The 18285-nt window shown below is 39.6% G+C and overlaps 1 protein-coding gene and 2 pseudogenes across 3 annotated transcripts in view; 1 reads left to right on the top strand and 2 right to left on the bottom strand.

Moving 5' to 3' along the window:
• Nucleotides 1-4857: 4857 nt before the first annotated feature.
• LOC100015238 (ubiquitin-40S ribosomal protein S27a-like) lies at nucleotides 4858-5352 on the bottom strand (annotated as a pseudogene).
• A 4462-nt stretch (nucleotides 5353-9814) lies between these two features.
• Nucleotides 9815-16309, bottom strand: LOC130455957 (ATP synthase subunit gamma, mitochondrial-like; annotated as a pseudogene).
• Nucleotides 16290-18285, top strand: part of BMPR2 (bone morphogenetic protein receptor type 2) — a 217724-nt gene continuing 215728 nt past the window's right edge. For all 3 annotated transcript variants that reach the window (XR_008914264.1, XM_007501914.3, XM_007501913.3), the window contains exon 1: nucleotides 16290-17482. Coding sequence is in view for 2 of the 3 variants with exons in the window: in XM_007501914.3 (XP_007501976.1) it covers nucleotides 17407-17482 (76 nt within the window). In the remaining variant the exon portion in view is untranslated. The remainder of the gene's footprint in view (nucleotides 17483-18285) is intronic.

The following is an 18285-nucleotide window of genomic DNA, read 5'->3' as shown; positions in this document are numbered from 1 at the left end:
TAGAGATGGGTGGTCCTAGGTTCAAATTTGGCCTCAGACACTTCCCAGCTGTGTGAACCTGGGCAAGTCACTTAACTCTCTTGGCCTAGCCCTTACCACTCTTCTGCCTTGGAACCAATACACCATATTGATTACAAGATGGAAGTTAAAGGTTTAAAAAAAAATCTCCAGTGGTCAACAAGCCAGTTAACATATGTAAAGTGCTTTGCAAACCTTAAAGCATTTTAGAAATGCTGGTCTTCTCCATCATCATTATAACAGTAAATGCTTAAATAATGCTTATTGATTGACTTACAAAATAAACTCAATGATCATTTATTAAGTACCTAATGCAATGCATTGAGATGGATATGAGGGATACAAAGAAGGATACAAAGAAAAATGTCTCTTCTCTTAAGGAGTTTATATTCTACATTTCTTCTCTTTCATGCTTTTCAGTGATGAATGACTGCTCAATTTCATGGAGTTTTATAAGTCTCCCAGTAGAGGCTGTACAAGCTTTTCCAGCTGTCCCTATTCTCTTACCTTCCTGATAACACTTGCTAAGTAGACTCTTCTAGAACTATTCCACATTTTAAGGCTTTATTTGGAATCCACTTTGGTCTCTAGATTATATCTCATATTTTCAGCTTCTATAATAAAGTAGACAAAGGATCCTCCTAGAAAAGACAACAGCTGTAATGATGTTGGCAAGAACATTTTTTTGCATTACTTAGTTAATTTTCTGGGTATTTCCTCCTTGCTAGTGATTTCATTTGCGTATCTCTTTCCTCAAGTGTCTTTCATTCCAGCCTGATTGATATCTCTTCTTACAAGCCTAGTACTTGGACCTTTTCTAATCTGCAGCTCCTGGCCTGGCACTCAGTCAGAGAGTTCCTACAGTTGGCTATCAATTTCATCATTCTTGGCTGCTGTAATTGTTGCATGGGCTTGAAGGATTCCTTTCCTGGTAGTTCTTTGAGAGAGATTCAAATGAGGCTGACTTTGGATAGATTTTATCTCTTCAGGGTTGCAGGTACCTTATTGTTCAAAGAAATAACCACACTTAGCTAAGCTCTTTGCCTTGTTGAACAGATCAATAATTGTTCCTTGTGGAAAGTGAAATGGCCAGGACTGACTTTTAACAAATCTCAGAAAGATCTAATATCTCTTTTTGAACTTGGCTTTCCTAAACATAGATAGAGCAGTCATTTTTTTAATAGTTGGGGAAGAGTTCAAATAATCAGGTGTTTTAGACAAACTGGGCCTCTTTTTAAATAATGCTGATGATATCAGGAAACAGACCATGGGAAAGCAGAGATCCAGTTCCATTCTCTGGATTAACTATCATACTTTCAGCTAGTACAAATTCTCAGAAGATTTTTTCCCCTTTAATAATATACTGAGGGTTTGTTGTTTGTTTTTTTTTGCAATTAAAAATAACTCATCAGCTCTTTGGCAATGCTTTACAAACATAATTACCTTCATTTTTTGGTCCATATGGCTCTTCTCCTTCCCTGCTATGTACAGACTTTATCTTTGTGCTTTACTCCTAGTTATAAAGAGAGAAAGGTGATGTTACTGCCAAGTGGAGAGAGAATCAACAAGCTTTCTATGTTCTATCTTTTAGGTAACTAAAAAAATTAAGAGATGCTATAGTAATAAACAAAATTAATGAATATGGTAAACAATTTAATCTGGGTTATATATGTATTTTCATGCAAAACCTATCTCCATTGTTCATTGTTGTAAGAGAATACTTATATAATATCAAAACCCCCAAAATAAACTAAAGTGAAAAATAGTATGCTTTGATCTGTATTCTTACTCCAGTAGTTCTTTCTCTGGAGGTGGATAGCATTCTTTGTCCTTCAGAGTTGTCCAGGATTACTGTATTATTGAGAGTAGCTAAATTTTTCACAGTTGATAATTTTCACTGTATTGTTCTTCTGGTTCTGCTTATTTCATTCTGCATCAGTTGATGTAGGTCTTTCCAGCTTTCTGAAATCATCCTCTTTATCATTCCTTTATAGCAGAATAGTATTCCATCACCATCATATACCACAGTTTGCTCAGCCATTCCCCATTTGGTGGATATCCCCTCAATTTCCAAGTATTCCAAGGCCTTAGAGCACTAAAGGCTGGATAGTTGGGGTTGAGTGACTTGCCCAGAATTGCACAGTTAAGAAGTGCCTGTGGTCAAATTTGAACCCAGGTCCTCCCAAACCCAGACCTGGTGCTTTATCCACTGAAATACCTAGCTGTTCTTCTGTATGTTTTAATAGAAAGAGCCTGAACCTTCCTTCCAACCCTGGATCTGACGTTGTAATCTTGGGAAAGTTGCTCATGTTCCCTTTTTTTGGAGTCTCAGTTTCCTCATCTGTTAAATGAGAAGAAGAATAATACCATTTAGCTGAAAATAGTAAAAACACTATATAAATGCAAGATATTATCTAGTCAGATAATTTTCTTTTTGAATTTTCTTTTTTCATTTTAATATAAAATTTCCAAAAAAGTTTTCCAAAGTTATATGAACCCACCCTTGTTACCTCCTCCCTCCTGGAGTTGGCAAGCAGTTCAGTCTGGGTTATACATGTACCATCACGCAAAACATATTTCTATATTGTTCATTTTTGTAAGTGAGTAGTCTTATAAAACCCAAACCCCAAAATATACCCCAATAAAGAAGTTATAGACCATATGCTTTCATTTGCATTCCTACTCCAACAGTTCTTTCTCTGGAGATAGATAACATTCTTTGTCATAAGTCCCTCAGAATTGTCCTGGATCACTGTATTGCTTTTAGTAGCAAAGTCTATCACATTTGATTGTTCCACGATATTGCTGTTACTGTGTATAATGATCTCCTGGTTCTGCTTATTTGATTCTGCATCAGTTCATGTAGGTCTTTACAGTTTTTTTTTTCTGAAATCATCCTGTTCATCATTCCTTATAGCACAATAGTATTCCATCTCCATCATGTACCATAATTTATACAGTCATTCCCCAATTGAGGGACATCCCCTCAATTTTTAATTCTTTGCCACCACAAAAGGGGCACTTATAAATATTTTTGTACCAGCAAGTCCTTTCCCATTTTTAAAAAATCTCTTTGGGATACAGACCTAGTAATGGTATTACTGGATCAATTCTTTTTGAACTTTAATTCATGTTAGCACCCACCTTAGAAGAGCTGCACTGACTCCTCCCCATAACTTATTATAACTTCTTGCAATATTATTACTTATTTTAATATGAAAAGTTGGAAATCATTTACATACTGTTTTGGGCATCTTGTGTTATTTAATCTTCTTGGAATACCTATTAAAAACAAATTCCAAACCAACAACACCATACTTCAAAAGCTAAAATTTAAGTTGATGCCCTATATAGTATGACATTAGCCCCTCAAACCAGAAAATTAATACCTAGTATAGTGGTACCACCAAATTCTTCTCTCCACCTCTATTATTCTACAGAAAGATGGTGAACAATATTTGACTGATTTAGGAAGATATGGGATTACAACTTTCCTTTGGAATTGACATTTTTTTTAAATCTTTACCTTCCATCTTGGAGTCAATACAGGCAATGGGGGTTAAGTGACTTGCCCAGGGTCACACAGCTGGGAAGTGTCTGAGGTCAGATTTTAACCTAGGACCTCCCGTCTCTAGGCCTGGCTCTCAATCCACAGAGCTACCCAGTTGCCCCCTGGAATTGACATTTCTGAGTGTCTGCTTCGTCATCTATAAAGATAGGATACTGACTACTGTAGAATTTTTCTTAGAGGAATTTTGTGAGATCCAAATAAGATAAAGTTTGCAAAGCTCTTCGTGAACTTTAAAACATTATAATTGTTAATAATAATTATTATAGAAACTTCCATGACCACAAGGGAAATACCTTTAGATGGATATGGAAAAAAAGATAACTATGTCCCTTGTTGAAAACTTGGCTAACACAATGCATCTGAGTATTGCAAAATTATTCCAGGGATATTCTCTCTGTGCATTTTCTTGATGGTGCTTATTTTTAGTGTATGGGAACAATCCATAATACTTTGGAGATAAAAATCTATAACATTCTTCATCCTAACCTTTATCTTATGCTTAAGCGGGGTAGATGTAGGTAGTCTATTTCTGGATAGTAACAGAATCATACACACATACACAAAATGATTAATGTGAGAACCACATTACTGGAAAACAGTTCCCCAGGAGGAATGAATCAGCAAGCAGAAGGCATTCATTGCTCTGAAGCAAAGGGATATTAAAGATGACTGAGATACTGTGAGACTTTTCCTATATGGAAGAAGCATTATGTCTGAGATGAGCAGCTCATCAAAGGTCTTGGTTTTAATACCATTCTTTATAAGCATTTCTAACAGAATAGACCTTTGGAAAACTAATATCTAGCTCCAAGGGGCTGCAGAAAATCTATATGGAGAGGAGAAAATCTATTTGTACTGCAAGTCTGCAAGGAGAGAGAATGAAATAATGCAGTTTTATGTAATAGAAGTTAACACCAGACCCTTATGGTCTGCTCTAGCTAGAACACACCCTAGTTATTCCTGAATCAATGCTCTGGCCATTTCTGAGGAAATATGTCCTCAGCTCCTCAAAAGTGTGTGTGAATGTAAAATGGAGGCATTCTTTTTAGTACAGATCTGAGACTAATGATGGAAAAAGGTATTGGTCCAGAATATTGGTTATGGCTTGCATATATATATATATTTGTTTATGTATATTTTATATATGCATATTTATTTGTTTATGTATATACTTCATATGAACATAAACAAATTACTCTTTCATTGCTTTTCTTTTAACTGAATCTCTATCTCCAGTCTCTGGGCATTTTCTTCTTCTTTTTTAATAGTTGATGTTTTTATTAACACATATGCATTTACTTGTTTTCTAGCTTGTTGAAGCAGTAGGTTAGACAATACTTGCCACAATAATGTCTGTCAAAATGGCTAGCCATGAAGACCCCAGAACCACATTCATCAGAAGGACACTCTCGTCTAAGGCAGCTAATCTCGCCATTCTCATCAACCTTCTAGTACTTCAGAACAGCAAGCTTAACCTTTCTCTTATGCTTGTTCTTTTTGGGAGTGGTATAAGATTTCTTCTTTCTCTTTTTGGCATCACCCCGAAGCCTCAGAACAAGATGAAGGGTGGACTCCTTCTGAATGTTGTAGTCAGATAAAGTATGCCCATCTTCCAACTGCTTGCCAGCAAAGATCAATTTTTGTTGATCAGGAGGAATACCTTCCTTATCTTGTATCTTGGCCTTGACATTTTCCATAGTATCAGACAGTTTGACCACAAGAGTGATGGTCTTCCCTGTCAAAGTCTTCATGAAAATCTGCATTGTGACACTGGGTCCACCCACGGATGGCGGATCTGAAAGAAAGCTGGGCATTTTCTTCTTAAAAAACAAAAAATGCCAAAACTCTTATCTTCCGCCCTAGAATCAATCATTGATTCTAAGGTGGGAGAGCAGTAAGGGCTAGGCAATAGAGGTTAAGTGATTTGCCTAGGATCATACAACTAGGAATGTCTGTCACCAGATTTTAACCTAGGGCCTCCTGTCTCTAGACCTGACTCTCAATTCACTGACCCACCTAGCTGCTCCCTCTCTGGGCATTTTCGTTGATTATTCTCCATTCCTGGAATATTGTCCCTATTCATTTCTGCCTTCTGGTTTCCCTGACTTTTTTCAAATACCAGTTAAAAGCTGATCTTTTACAAGAAGCCTTTACTGAATTGCCTGCCTTTATGTTTGTGACTTTTCTTTATTGACTAGTTACAATTTATCCTGTACATTATATTTTTTTTTATAAGCCTTACCTTCTGTCTTAGAATTTATACTAAATATCTGTTCCAAGGCAGAAGAGTGTTAAGGGCTAGGCAACGGGGGTTAAATGACTTGCCCAGGGACACACAGCTAGAAAGTGTCTAAAACTAGACTTGAACCCAGGACTCCTGCCTCCAGACTTGGCACTCTATTCATGGGAGCCACCTAGCTGCTCCTGTCTTGTATATATCTTGTTTGTACATAGTTGTTTTTGTCTTGTCCCCCCCACCAGACTCTATGAGAGCAGGTACTGTCTTTTTTTTTTTGCCTTTCTCGATATTCTTGTTGTTTCATACAGAGTCTAACATAGTAATTACTTGACAAATGCTTATTGCCTGACTGATTTTGGTGAAATTGATTCCTTAAATATTATTTGGAAGAATGTCAGAGATAGGATTCAAAAGGATCTTGATAGACTAGAATGTTAGACTGAATCAAATACGGTGAAATTTAATAAAAAAATAAATGTAAAGTCTTGGGTTCAAAACATTAACTTCATAATTGAGAAGATATGGCAAGAGAGTAGCTTGTCCGAAAAAGATCCTGATGTTTGCACAGATTTGGAGCCTCTAATAGATTATAAGTTCCCCAAGAACAGGGTATCATTTTACCTTTCTTTGTATTGTAAGGGGGAAAAGGGGGTTAATTATATAAAAAGGTTGGACTGGATTATATTTAAATATAGGGTTGCCAGGAATTTAATTTATTCCCAAGAGATTTATTTATAATTTATTTACAAAATATGGAAAGAATGAAGTAGGAAATCAGAGAGAGGATAAGATAAAATATCTAGCCTAAGCACTAAGTAATTTACTCCCAACCCCTGGCTCAACATGGGCAGGGAGAGTTAGTCCTTAGGACCTCCCGAGGACCTGGGGAAGTTTCTCTCAAGAGGTAGGTCTCTCCTGAGGCTATTTTTTTTTTCAGTAAATTCAGGAAAGGAGTCAGCCTTTTCACTTAGCACATGTTAATCCAAAAGAAGAGATTTAAGAACAGCCTCACCAAGAACAGGGTCTCAGGTTCAGTCAGCAGATTCTTCTTCAGCTAAAGATCTCAGATGATTCTCCCATGAATGTCAGACGATTCTCTCTCCACAGGAAGTTGTAACTCCCTTTTAAAGACACTTTCTTTTGAGTCACTTCCTGTGCCTTCCTCTAATTTTATGTCTACCAATCACAGTTGAAACTTTACTTTAGGACTGCCCAGAGGCAGTCAGTTTCATTCTGGTTCATCATCCACTATTGCACATGTGGGTCGAAGACCTCCTCCACTCAAGTGTGAATGGGGTGTTTACACATTTGGTGATTAAATCCAAAAATAGGCAGGGTTAATTTAATCTTCACAATCAGGGGAGAGTTAATTTCATTTTCACAATCAGGGGAGAGTTAAATTTAATCTTCACAGTATCCAAAGTGTTAGGTACTTATTCAATGTTTATTGACTGACTTTTCATTTATACAAAGAAATATACACAGATGTCGTTCCATTCTTATTTTAGTTTAACAGCAGGATGATCTTTGGAGAAGAATTACATGACCAGAATACCAGTGTTTAAATGAATAATTTCAAGTAGTGAGACTAAAAGCTACGTAATTCTTTTTTTAATTTTAATTTTTAAATATTTTTCCATTTTACATAATTTATTCCTTTCCCTTCCCTCTTCCCTCCCCACTCCCAGAGCTGACAAGCAATTCCATTGAGCTGTGCAAATATTATCACTTGATACCCATTTTCATATTATTCATTTTTGCTATAAAATGCTTTTTAAATGCATTTTGCTTTTAAAGCCTAAAACCCAAGTCACATACCCATATATGCATGTGATAAGTGATGTCATATGTTCTTCTTTTAAATTTCTACTCCCATAGTTCTTTCTCTCAGTGTGGTTAGCATTCTTTCCCATAAGTCCTTCAGGAGTGTCCTGGCTTGTTGCATTGTTCCTAGTAGCAAAGTCCATTACATTGGATTGTTCCACAATGTTTTACTTTCTGTGTACAATGTTCTGGTTCTGCTCATTTCACTCTGCATCAGTTCATTGAGGTTCTCCCAGATCATATAGAAATTCTCCAGATCATCCTTCCTTACAGCACAATAGTATTCCATCACCATCAGATATAATTTGTTCAGCCATTCCCCAATTGAGGGACAACCCTTCATTTTCCAATTTTTTTGCCACCATAAAGAGTGAGGCTATGAATATTTTTGTACAAACATTTTTCATTACTATCTCTTTAGAGTATAAACCTTGTAGTTGTATTGCTGGATCATTGGGTGTGCATTCTTTTAGCGCCCTTTGCACATAATTCCAAATTGCCTTCCAGAATGGATTAGTTCACCACTCTACCAGCAATGTATTAGTGTCCTGATTTTGCTACAACCCCTCCAACATTTATTATTTTCCTTCACTGTCATATTGGCCAATCTGTTAGGTATGAGGGCGTACCTCAGTGTTGCTTTAATGTGCATTTCTTTAATTATGAGAGATTTAGAACACTTTTTCATGTGCTTATTGATAGCTTTTATTTCTTTATCTGAAAACAGCCTATTCATGTCCCTTGACCATTTATTAACTGGGGAATGGTAAAAGCTACATAATTCTTAGCATCCTCGATCTCCTTTCCTATTGCTCCATCTCCTTCTCTGTGGGAACAGAAGAGACCAAAGAGGACCGAGGGTTATTCAGTTATCTTCAGAATAATCCCTGTACCTAAGTAGAGTACATTCTATCCATTACTAATGTGGGGGTAGGCAAGACAGCATAAAGATGATTAGGGAGAGTGAACCAGTGGTAGAACTGGTTTCTAGGTTCCTGTTGCTCTAAGAAGGAGATATATGATCATCCTCCCCCATACTTGAGTCTTAATTCCAGCTTACTAAAGCATCCCCTGGGATAACATCCAAAGGTATTAGTAATGTTAATAATAGAGTTGATTCTTGATTATCCTTGTAAGTGGTATGGAGCCATAGTGTGGCTAAATCCAATAATAATTTTCATTTGACTTTGAAGAGGTTTCTATACTTATATATAAATATGGGTGTCTCTGTGTTCTCAGAGTCCATCATACTTTAAATTAAGTCAGGATCCCATAGAAATAAGCTATACTAAATTTCAGAGCAATAGAGAGAACTGATTTAAATTAAAACATGGGTTGCCATCCTTGAAAAAAAGCAATGTTGGTTTTTTTTTTTTAAACCCTTACCTTCCCTCTTGGAGTCAATACTGTGTATTGGCTCCAAGGCAGAAGAGTGGTAAGGGTAGGCAATGGGGGTCAAGTGACTTGCCCAGGGTCACACAGCTGGGAAGTGTCTGAGGCCAGATTTGAACCTAGGACCTCCCGTCTCTAGGGCTAGCTCTCAATCCACTGAGCTACCCAGCTGCCCCCGCAATGTTGGTTTTATACCTTCTAAAGACAGGACAGTAATTAGCTTGTTGATTGACTTCTTCTTCCTTGCAGGGGATACTTATTTTTGCTTAAAAGGCTCTTTCTTTCAGCTTCTGATGGCTGGACAGAATACATTTTTATAAGCCAAAGAGTTAACCAAGTATAGGAAAGGATGTTGCCAGCGATTTGAAAGCAAGGTTTTGATAATTAAGACAATAATAAGGTTGAATGAAAAGACATAAGATGGTTAGGAATGCTAATGCTGACAGTCAGGAGACATTTTTCTTATTTTGAGGTGAGTAGGCATTGTCTTAATCTGAAGTTAGGGAAATCTCAGTATGCAATCCTACCTCAGCTTTTTACTATGTGGATGAGCTTGGGCAAGTCATCTAATCTTTTAAAAATGTAATTTATTTATTGTACTATAACTTACAAATATTTTGTCTTATATATATATATATATGTATATATATATATATATATATGTATATACAATGGACCAGGAGTTCTGACAGATAAAAGTAGGATAAATTGAATTAACTTACTTTAATTCACTTCTTTACCTTTTGAATTTGGATAAAATTTGGTTCCTATTAATTCAGAGCTGCAACATCAGAGATGATTTCAGTTAACTCCTTTCTAAGACAGCTTGTTGAGTATGATCAAATATTAAAGTCAACTTGTCAATCATCTCGGAGACATTCATGCTAGAATCATCCATAGCTATCATCTTTGTGCTCTGCACACCAATGGTAGATTCAGAATGTAGTAGATGATGTTTGCCAGACTATACTCTTGACAGTTTTGTAATGCATCATTTTGGAATACATCAGGATCAATGTCATTGTAGATTCTCATACTCTCGGCACTTTCAAGGTTATTCAGAGAAAAGATGGATTTTTCTTCTGTCTTATAATTATAGACCTGAATCAATTAAAGATAATAGATCCTACATCAAACTCATACCCAGAATTTAGCAGTTCAAGGGCAATGACTAGAGAATCTTTAAAGAGGGGAACATTCTTTATGATCTACTTAAATGTCACCGAGAAATGGCTAGAGAGGCAGTTAGGTGGCTCAATCAAAAGAATCAGGCCTAGAGATGATAGATCCTGGGCTCAAATCTTGCCTCAGACACATCCTAGCTGTGTTACCCTGGGCAAGTCACTTAACCCCAATTGCCTAACCCTTATCACTCTTCTGCCTTGGAAGTAATACTTAGTATTGATTCTAAGACAGAGAGTAAGGTGTTTTTTTGTTTGTTTGCTTGTTTGTTTTTTTAAGTGGTTAGAGTGAATCTTGTGAAGTATGCTTTTATGCTTGCCAACAACTCCAAAAAGCTTAATTTCCTTCTTAGCTCTTTGGGAGAATAGTTAACTTATTTTTCATTTGCTTAACAACTGAGAAATGGATAGTACCAAAAAGTTTTCAGTCTGAGAATTTACCAATATTTCTTCATTTTTCTGGAGCCTTCACATTGTCTTTTTTATAAGGATTCAAAGATTCAGGTCCATATTCATGGGAAGGTTTCAGCTTGGGCATACTTAGCAGCTGTCATTATTTTCCAGATTTGCCAATTGAATGTTTTTGACTGACTTGAGTTACTTGCTAATATTATTTAGAGTTGTCAGGTTTCTGACTTGGGACCTTTGTGGCTGCAGAGATCAGGTAGTGTCATGGGCTGGAAAGAACACGGTGGTACTAACTTTGTTAAAGGTTGGGTCACTTAATCATTCTCATCCTCAGTTTCACCATCTATAAAATTATTGCTATAATAGCATCTACTTTGCTGGGTTATATGAGAATCAAATGAGATAATGTATTTGTGAAGTGCTTGATCAGCTTAAAGTGCTATTATTATGATTATCTATTTATGTATACTTGGATCATTTTCCTTTTCTGTTTCATTCCCTGATCCCCCGGAAGATGGAGATCATATTAAATGACTTTTTCACAGGCAAAAGTTAGTCTAGGCAAAATTGAACATCAAAATTTGTCTTCTGAACCTTCCTCTCTCTTTATCTCTCTTAAGGCAAAACTACCTCCTAAAACAGAATCTGCATTTAATTGGGCCAGGGTCATTGTTTGGGGGAGAAATTTTTAAGCCAAAGGAGAAAAAAAATCTTCAGTGGTGGGATTTCAGGTAACAGGAGATGTTTTAGGCAAAGGTCTTTCAAGAGCTGCTCAAATTACACCATGTAAGAATACTGCTCACTGGGATACTTATGCTAATATTTGTGATGACATTGTGCTCAGCTGGAGATGGATGTTATGCAAGCACAAATAATGGTTAAAAACTCAGCACATTAAAACAAAGGACCTCACCAATTTACAATAAGTTGATCATAGGATGGTGGAAAATTTACTTTTTTTTTTTACAATCTATCAAAAATCAGTTTCCTAAGCAATAGCTAAATTTCCTTCTAGCTCTAAACATTCTATAATTAAATTTCAAGGTGGTATTTGTTCTCTTAAATAGGCTAAACATTCTGTTTGCTTTTTTAGACTAGTTATAGTTATTCTAATTGTAGTGTAGAGTAGCATATGGCATTTATTTTAAACAATCACCAAATATTTGTATTTTATATAATTTTTCATTTCCTCATATATAGAATAAAGGGTTTTGGATTACTTGATTTTTTAGGTCCTTCCCATCTTGAAAATTTCATGGCTCTTTGGTCATATAATTTGAGCGGGCATATTTCCAAAATTATTCCAAACTATTGAATTATTGTTTAACTAGTCTCTATTTTGTATGCATGTATGTATAACCAGGAACAACAGGTAGAAGTTGAGAAAGGTAGAATAATGTTTGTTGTAAGGAAAATTTTCCTAAAAGTTAAAGGATTTAAAAGTAGAATGGACTGTCTTAGTGAGGTAGTGGATCTCTCCTGCTAAAGATTTATGAAAAACCTGAACTGCTTTTTGGGGCATTTTCACTGGCTATTCCCTAAGCTTGGAATTCTTTCCCTTATCTCCATTTCTTGGCCTTGTTGGATTCCAACAAGTCTCAGCTAAAAACCTACTTTCTACCAGGAGACTTTCCTGATCTTCTTAATTCTATTGCCTTTTCTGTGTCGGTTTGTACATATTTGCTTGCATGTTGTTTCTCCATATTTAGATTTTGAGCACCTTGACAGAAGGGACTATCTTTTGCCTTTCTCTGTATCCCCAGTGCTTAAGAGAACTCATTCAGATATGGGTTGAACTTTTTATGACTTCTGAGATCCCCTCTAGTTCTCAGATTCTGGAAAATCTAGGACCAGATAATGAATAATATTTAATTTATTGTGGCAGACTAGGAATAAGATAGACCAATGATAATTGATAAATAATAATATATGATAAATAAATGATAATTTGCAAAGAACTTCTTGCAGTGGTGTGCTGGAGACAAAGGAGAACTTATGGTTAAATTTTCAGAGTGACCATTTACACCTCAGAAATCAGCAAAAGGTACAAATCTTGGCCTGATGTATTGTTTTGTTGATTTTTAGATTTCATGATGTTAATAATGTTAATGCAGATTAAATTTAAAAGTGTGTCCCACATAGTTCCCTCCCTTCTCCCTGAAAGCCAATGTTTAAATATTTACCAGCACATCACTAGGGGTATGAGACTAATAGGACCTTGTCTTCAGGTTTCAGGATGTCATGGTATTAGAGTGAAAGATATGAGGAATGAGCAGATATGGGGGAATATGCTGCCTTTCTGGGCTCAGTTCCCTGAATCTCCCATCACAAGGTCTAGGGACTCCAAAATCACAATTCTTTTTATATAGACCTCTTCTTTGTTATTCCATGATAAGGCTAGTCTTATATTCAACATAACTGATAGCATAAATCATTGTCAAGATGGTCCAATGAACAACAGGTGACTGAAGATTAAAAGATGATTGCCCAGCTAGTGGCTGAATACTGTATTTGTGTCCATTCCCTAGCTGTATCATTTGTGCTTTTGTACCCCCAGTGCCCAGCACAGTGTCTGGCATAAAAGGAGATGCTTAGTATGTTTTCACTGATTGAATCTTTTTATGCAAAACTACAGTTTACAAAGCACTTTTTCTCACAATTCCTGTGAGTTAGATGGTGCAAGCGTCCCTTCCTTTTATACACCTCTAGGCTGAGGGTTAGACAGTTTAGTGATTTGTCCAGTCATACAGCTAGTTAATAGTGGAGTTAGGACTCGAATCCAGGTCTCTTGATTCAAGTGAGGAGCTCTTTCCCCTAAGTGTATATTTTGTGTGTGTGTGTGTGTGAGATTGTCTACAGTCTGCTTTCCCTTCTGTTACTTTAGATGCCACACATGGATATGATTTTCTTAGGGGAAATGTCATGCAAATAAACAAAAGTTGAATGTTGATTGCAACATATAATTTATGGAGTAGCCTTAGTTGTAATTTTTCATTTTAAATAGCCAGATTTTGAAAGAGAAAAAGTACAATGTCAGTTAATAAACTGCAGAACTGTCACAAAATACCATTTCTGAGTTCTACAATTGAGTTTTTTTCAGGTAGATAAGAAAATGGCTTTGCTTTGTTTTTGGTAGTACTAAATTCTGTCATCTATAAACTAGAGTACATTCCCATCAGATTTGTCAAGTATCTTAGACTTCTGTGTAGGTCAAATGTTTCTTAGACAGAAAATTACTTGGCAGTTTTCCCCAAGCCACTGAATCCCCTTTTGACTACTTCAACCTTGAGCTTCATTTGGAACTGGCAGAACTTCAATGAAAATGGGTATTGACCCTGACCAGCAGAGCTGTTTGATAATGTTAAGCCTCTAAACCAGCCCATGTGCCTTCCATAGTTTTTCCTTCCATCTCTGTTCCACTGACCTGGGTGGAAGGTCCCTCTTAATTCCCTATCTCATAGGGCCAAATACTGTCTTACATGTACCTCCTTTTATGTACAAGTAATAACGAATATTTGGATAAAGGGCATTTGGTTCCATGAGGAAGATTTCTAGTAAAGAAAACACTCCGCTACAAAAATGTCTGGGAATCTAGGCAGGGTTGGCATTTCCTTTACCTTGCATCACTGTAGAAATTTAAGAGGATGCCAACTTTACCAGGAGCTACCAAAATATAAATGTAAAAAGGTGTTCGGATAAGGGAATGCTATGGATGAGAGGGGGAGGGGTGGTGGTTGACTAAATAGTGTCTATGTACAGTATGTTTTTGAAACTCCTCGTGCTCAGGGAAAGGACCTGCAAAACCTGCCTTGGGAATAACTCCAATGCTTCAGGGGAGAAGAGAAGGCTAGACTGGGGAACGCCTCCTCCTTAGCCCTCCTACGCAGGCTTTTCTCCCGCAGGCTGAGTGCCAGCTTCAGACTTCTTCCGAACATGGCGAGGCTGAGTGAGCTCGTCACTGGGCTTGGAGCCCCTCCCCTTCCCTGAAACAGCACCCCCCTCCACGTCTGCCCGCTGCTGGGAGTTTGGGGCTCCTAGTAGGAGGAGGGAAGAAACACCCTCCCTTAATCCTTATTGCTTGGGTACTAGCAAATGGAAAAAACGGGACCATCCAAATGGGACATTTGCTGTTTTCCAGACTTGAGGCAGCTCATGCAGAAGGCACTATTAAAAAATAATAATTGCATTTTTAAAAAAGGCAACCTCTCCATTGTCTGTTTTTTACCCCCACCCCACCCCCACAACAACAACAACACACACACACACACACACACACATTCACAGAGTGTACTGTACAGCATCCACAATTAAAAATAGCTTTTTAAGGTTTGCAAGGGCTTTACAAATATTATCTCAAGTGGTCCTCACAACTTTGGGAGGCAGGTAATATTACCTCCATTTTACAGATGAGTAAACAAAGGTTAAGTGAAGTGTCTGAAGTCACGTTTGAAGTCAGGTCTTCCAGATAAAGAAATTAGGAAAGTCGCTTTTGGGAAATGCAGAGGGAGGAGAATTTCTGGAGTGATAAGACTTAGGTTCAAATCTCGCCTCTGGTGCTTAATGACTTTTGTGACAAAGGCTTCCTCCAGCAAAAAGAGAGATGAAGTGATTTCCAGCTTTGTGGTTTGGGATAACCTACATCAGACCCTTAAATACAATATAAAGTATTTTTCAGAAAAGGGTTGTTTGGTTGTGAGGTCAGCTGTTTAGGTTAAACGAGGTCGCTAGTGGCTCTCAGAAAGGGTTAGGAAGATGGGGGATGATGAGTGGGGGAGTGCAAAATGAAGGGGGACAATACACATTTAGCTTTGTTCTGCAGAGTTTGTTCACTTTTGTTTAAATCAGGAGATCAAGCGCTCCGGTTCCCAGGGAAAATCGAGTACAGTTCATGCTTTGAGGTAATTCATTCTCTTTCAAACACATACACACTCAACTTACTCACTTAACCTAGGACTACAACTCCCAGGTAGGCAACATTTCTCCTCCAAAACCAATGAGCTAAGAGAACCCGTCTAACGTAGACTTCTATGGACCAATTGTGGAAGAGAGGCGGAGACTTTCCGAGATGTTAAAATCACGGCTTCCAGAAGTTCTTGGGGCTTTTGCAAGAAAAATGTTATCGTGTGTTCCTCTCCTCTCTTCTTGAGAGACAGATATATAAACAGAAACACACACTCCAAACGTGCAACAAACTTATGTGTAAAGAGAGTGTGTGTGTGTTGTCTGTTCTAATCCCGACCCCCATCCTTGGCTCAAGTTCCCGGCTCTAGACTAGTGAAACCCACCGGAAAGAGGAGGGTTCCCCTACTCCCTGCTCGGGGCTAGAGGGAGGGGCGGGGCAAGGTGGGGCTCGTGGTGCCGCGCAGCCGCAGTAGTGCCTCTCTGGAGCAGCCGCCGCCGCTGCCGCCGCCGCCACCACCCGGGCTCAACCGCAGGCTGGAGACAGACGGGGCCGGGAAGAGACAGAGACTGAGGAGGAGGAGGAGGAGGAGGAGGGGGCGGGGCGACGCCCGGTGACCGGAGCGCCGCAGACTGGCAGCTGCAGCGTCTCCCCCCTTTGTGTCTGGTCTGGTCTAGTTGGAGGCTCGAGAATTGCTCTCCCCCGCTTCCTCCCCCCGCCTCAGCCGGGGTGCGGCGTGTCTGGGTGCCCCCTCCCCCCCTCCCGGGCCCCTCCATCCTCGCGCTGCTGCCCCCTCCCCCTACGAGCCCCGCGGGGAGCGAGCGTCGAGGAGCCGCCGCCGCCGCAGCAGCGCTTGAACCGAGCAAGGAGGGAGCGGGGCGCGACCCGGCGGCGGCGGCGGCGGCAGGGGCAGCAGCAGCAGTGGCCCCGGCTTCCTGGGGGGAGTCTGGAGAGCCATTGACGGGAGAAGATCAGCCCCAGACGGTCGGGGAATGGACCTCGGAACGGTGCGTGGAGCCCTGGCCCCGAGACCTCGAGTGTAAGAGGAGGCGGGCCAAGGAGAAAAAGAGGCCGGGGGGCACTGCCGGCCTTCCCTGGGGGACCCTGTTCGGCCTGCCCTCCTCCCTCGGCCCATGGAATTCGGACGCACCGAGGGCTTGCTGGTTTCGGTTCGGAGGCCGGGCGGATCATGGGGGGAGGCACCTTTGCGCATCTCGTCGGCTTTGAAATTGAAGTGATTTGAAGCGAAACTTACTTGGGAGGGAAGTGCCCCTCCCCCCCACCGTGCCCGGCCCTCCCCTCCAACCCCCAGCCACGCACCAGGATTAGGACCCACGCGGGCGATGCGGCCTGGAGCTCCGGGTTTGACGCCACCGGCATCGCCCCTTCCTTGGGCAGGGAAGTTGTAGCTCCCCCACCAATCTGCTCTCCATTCTCCCCGGAATACCCCCCACCCACACCTGCTCCCTGGCTATGTTTCCTTCCAAATCGGGCTTTTTTTTCGATATCGTGAAACTACGTGGGAAATCGTCGTGGTGATTTCTCTGGCGACCTCTGGCTCCCCACCTTCCTCCACTTCTCCATCCGGAGAATGCATCCTGTTTGGAGGGCAGAGCCGCGCTGTCTCCCTCGCGTGAACCACGTCCGACGAGGAGAGAAATGAAGGGAATTTTCTGCAGTGGAGTCCGAGCTCTGCAGACGGGTCCTTTAAGCATCTGCCATTTGTCCTTTCAAACTGCATTGTGAGAATACCAAGCAGGAACATCGGGATAACTCAAAACGGGGAAAGGAGGGGTGAAAATCCCTCCCGCCGGTGTTTCTTCCCCTCACTCCTATTTTCTTGACCCTTTTTGGCTCTTTGGCTTGCCCAGGTATGACTGCCTCGCTGCAAAGCCTCGGGCCGATGCTGCTGCTCTCCTGGACCGTATTGCTGATCAGCACTGCGGCTGGTGAGTAGCCACTGGGTGCTGTTGAATAGCCATCTACTTCGACTCTGGGGTGGGGGAGAAAAGGGGCAGGGCTGGCATTTAACTAAGCGTGTGATCGAGGAAAAAGCAGAATGCTGCTGTCCCAGTTAAGGCTGTGAATCGGAACTAATAATTTTTTTTGAGGGGGGGGGACTATTATAATAACGTTTTTCTATTCAGTCAATTGGAATGTAATAATGTAACGTATTTGCGTTATTTAGGAATTTGCCCTGGCATTTTTTCCCCCTATCCAGGAAAAAGGCTTAGTGGGTGTGGTATCATGACATTTTTAGCTGTGAGGTAATGCGAGAATTAAAAATAATGTTTTAATCACCAGTGAACTGTGTACGCTATTGGGAATAGAACTTTCAGTTTTCAAAGACGTACATTTATATTTTTTACTAGGCATTTTTATTAGAGTGTGCACGAAATACTCATTTTTAATTTGAAACATTTTTGGAGGGTTGTTGTTGATTCCAGATTACTTTTACTATCTTCATGTTACTGAATGGGTTACTGAATAGCGAGCAGATTTGATATTCTTAAAGTATTGTAATACTGTTAGTTGCTGGTCATTTAGGGCAACCAAGCACATCGAGGACTAATTTTCTGTAAGCTGGGCAAACTAGGCACCCATATTTTTAGAATTACTTACCGTTGATCAGAGACATTTTTTTTGACATCTCTTCACTTTCCAGTCATTTAGACAACTTTGAGAGTATGAGACTTGTGAGACTTGAAGTGATACTGTAGTTTATGGATTATAATAGCCACCCCTCCTTTTT

The sequence above is a fragment of the Monodelphis domestica genome, chromosome 8 (genome assembly GCF_027887165.1).
Source record: "Monodelphis domestica isolate mMonDom1 chromosome 8, mMonDom1.pri, whole genome shotgun sequence".
NCBI classification, from domain to species: Eukaryota; Metazoa; Chordata; class Mammalia; order Didelphimorphia; family Didelphidae; genus Monodelphis; species Monodelphis domestica.
The sequence above is the reverse complement of the archived record's forward strand: the minus strand, read 5'-3'. Positions and strand labels throughout refer to the sequence as shown.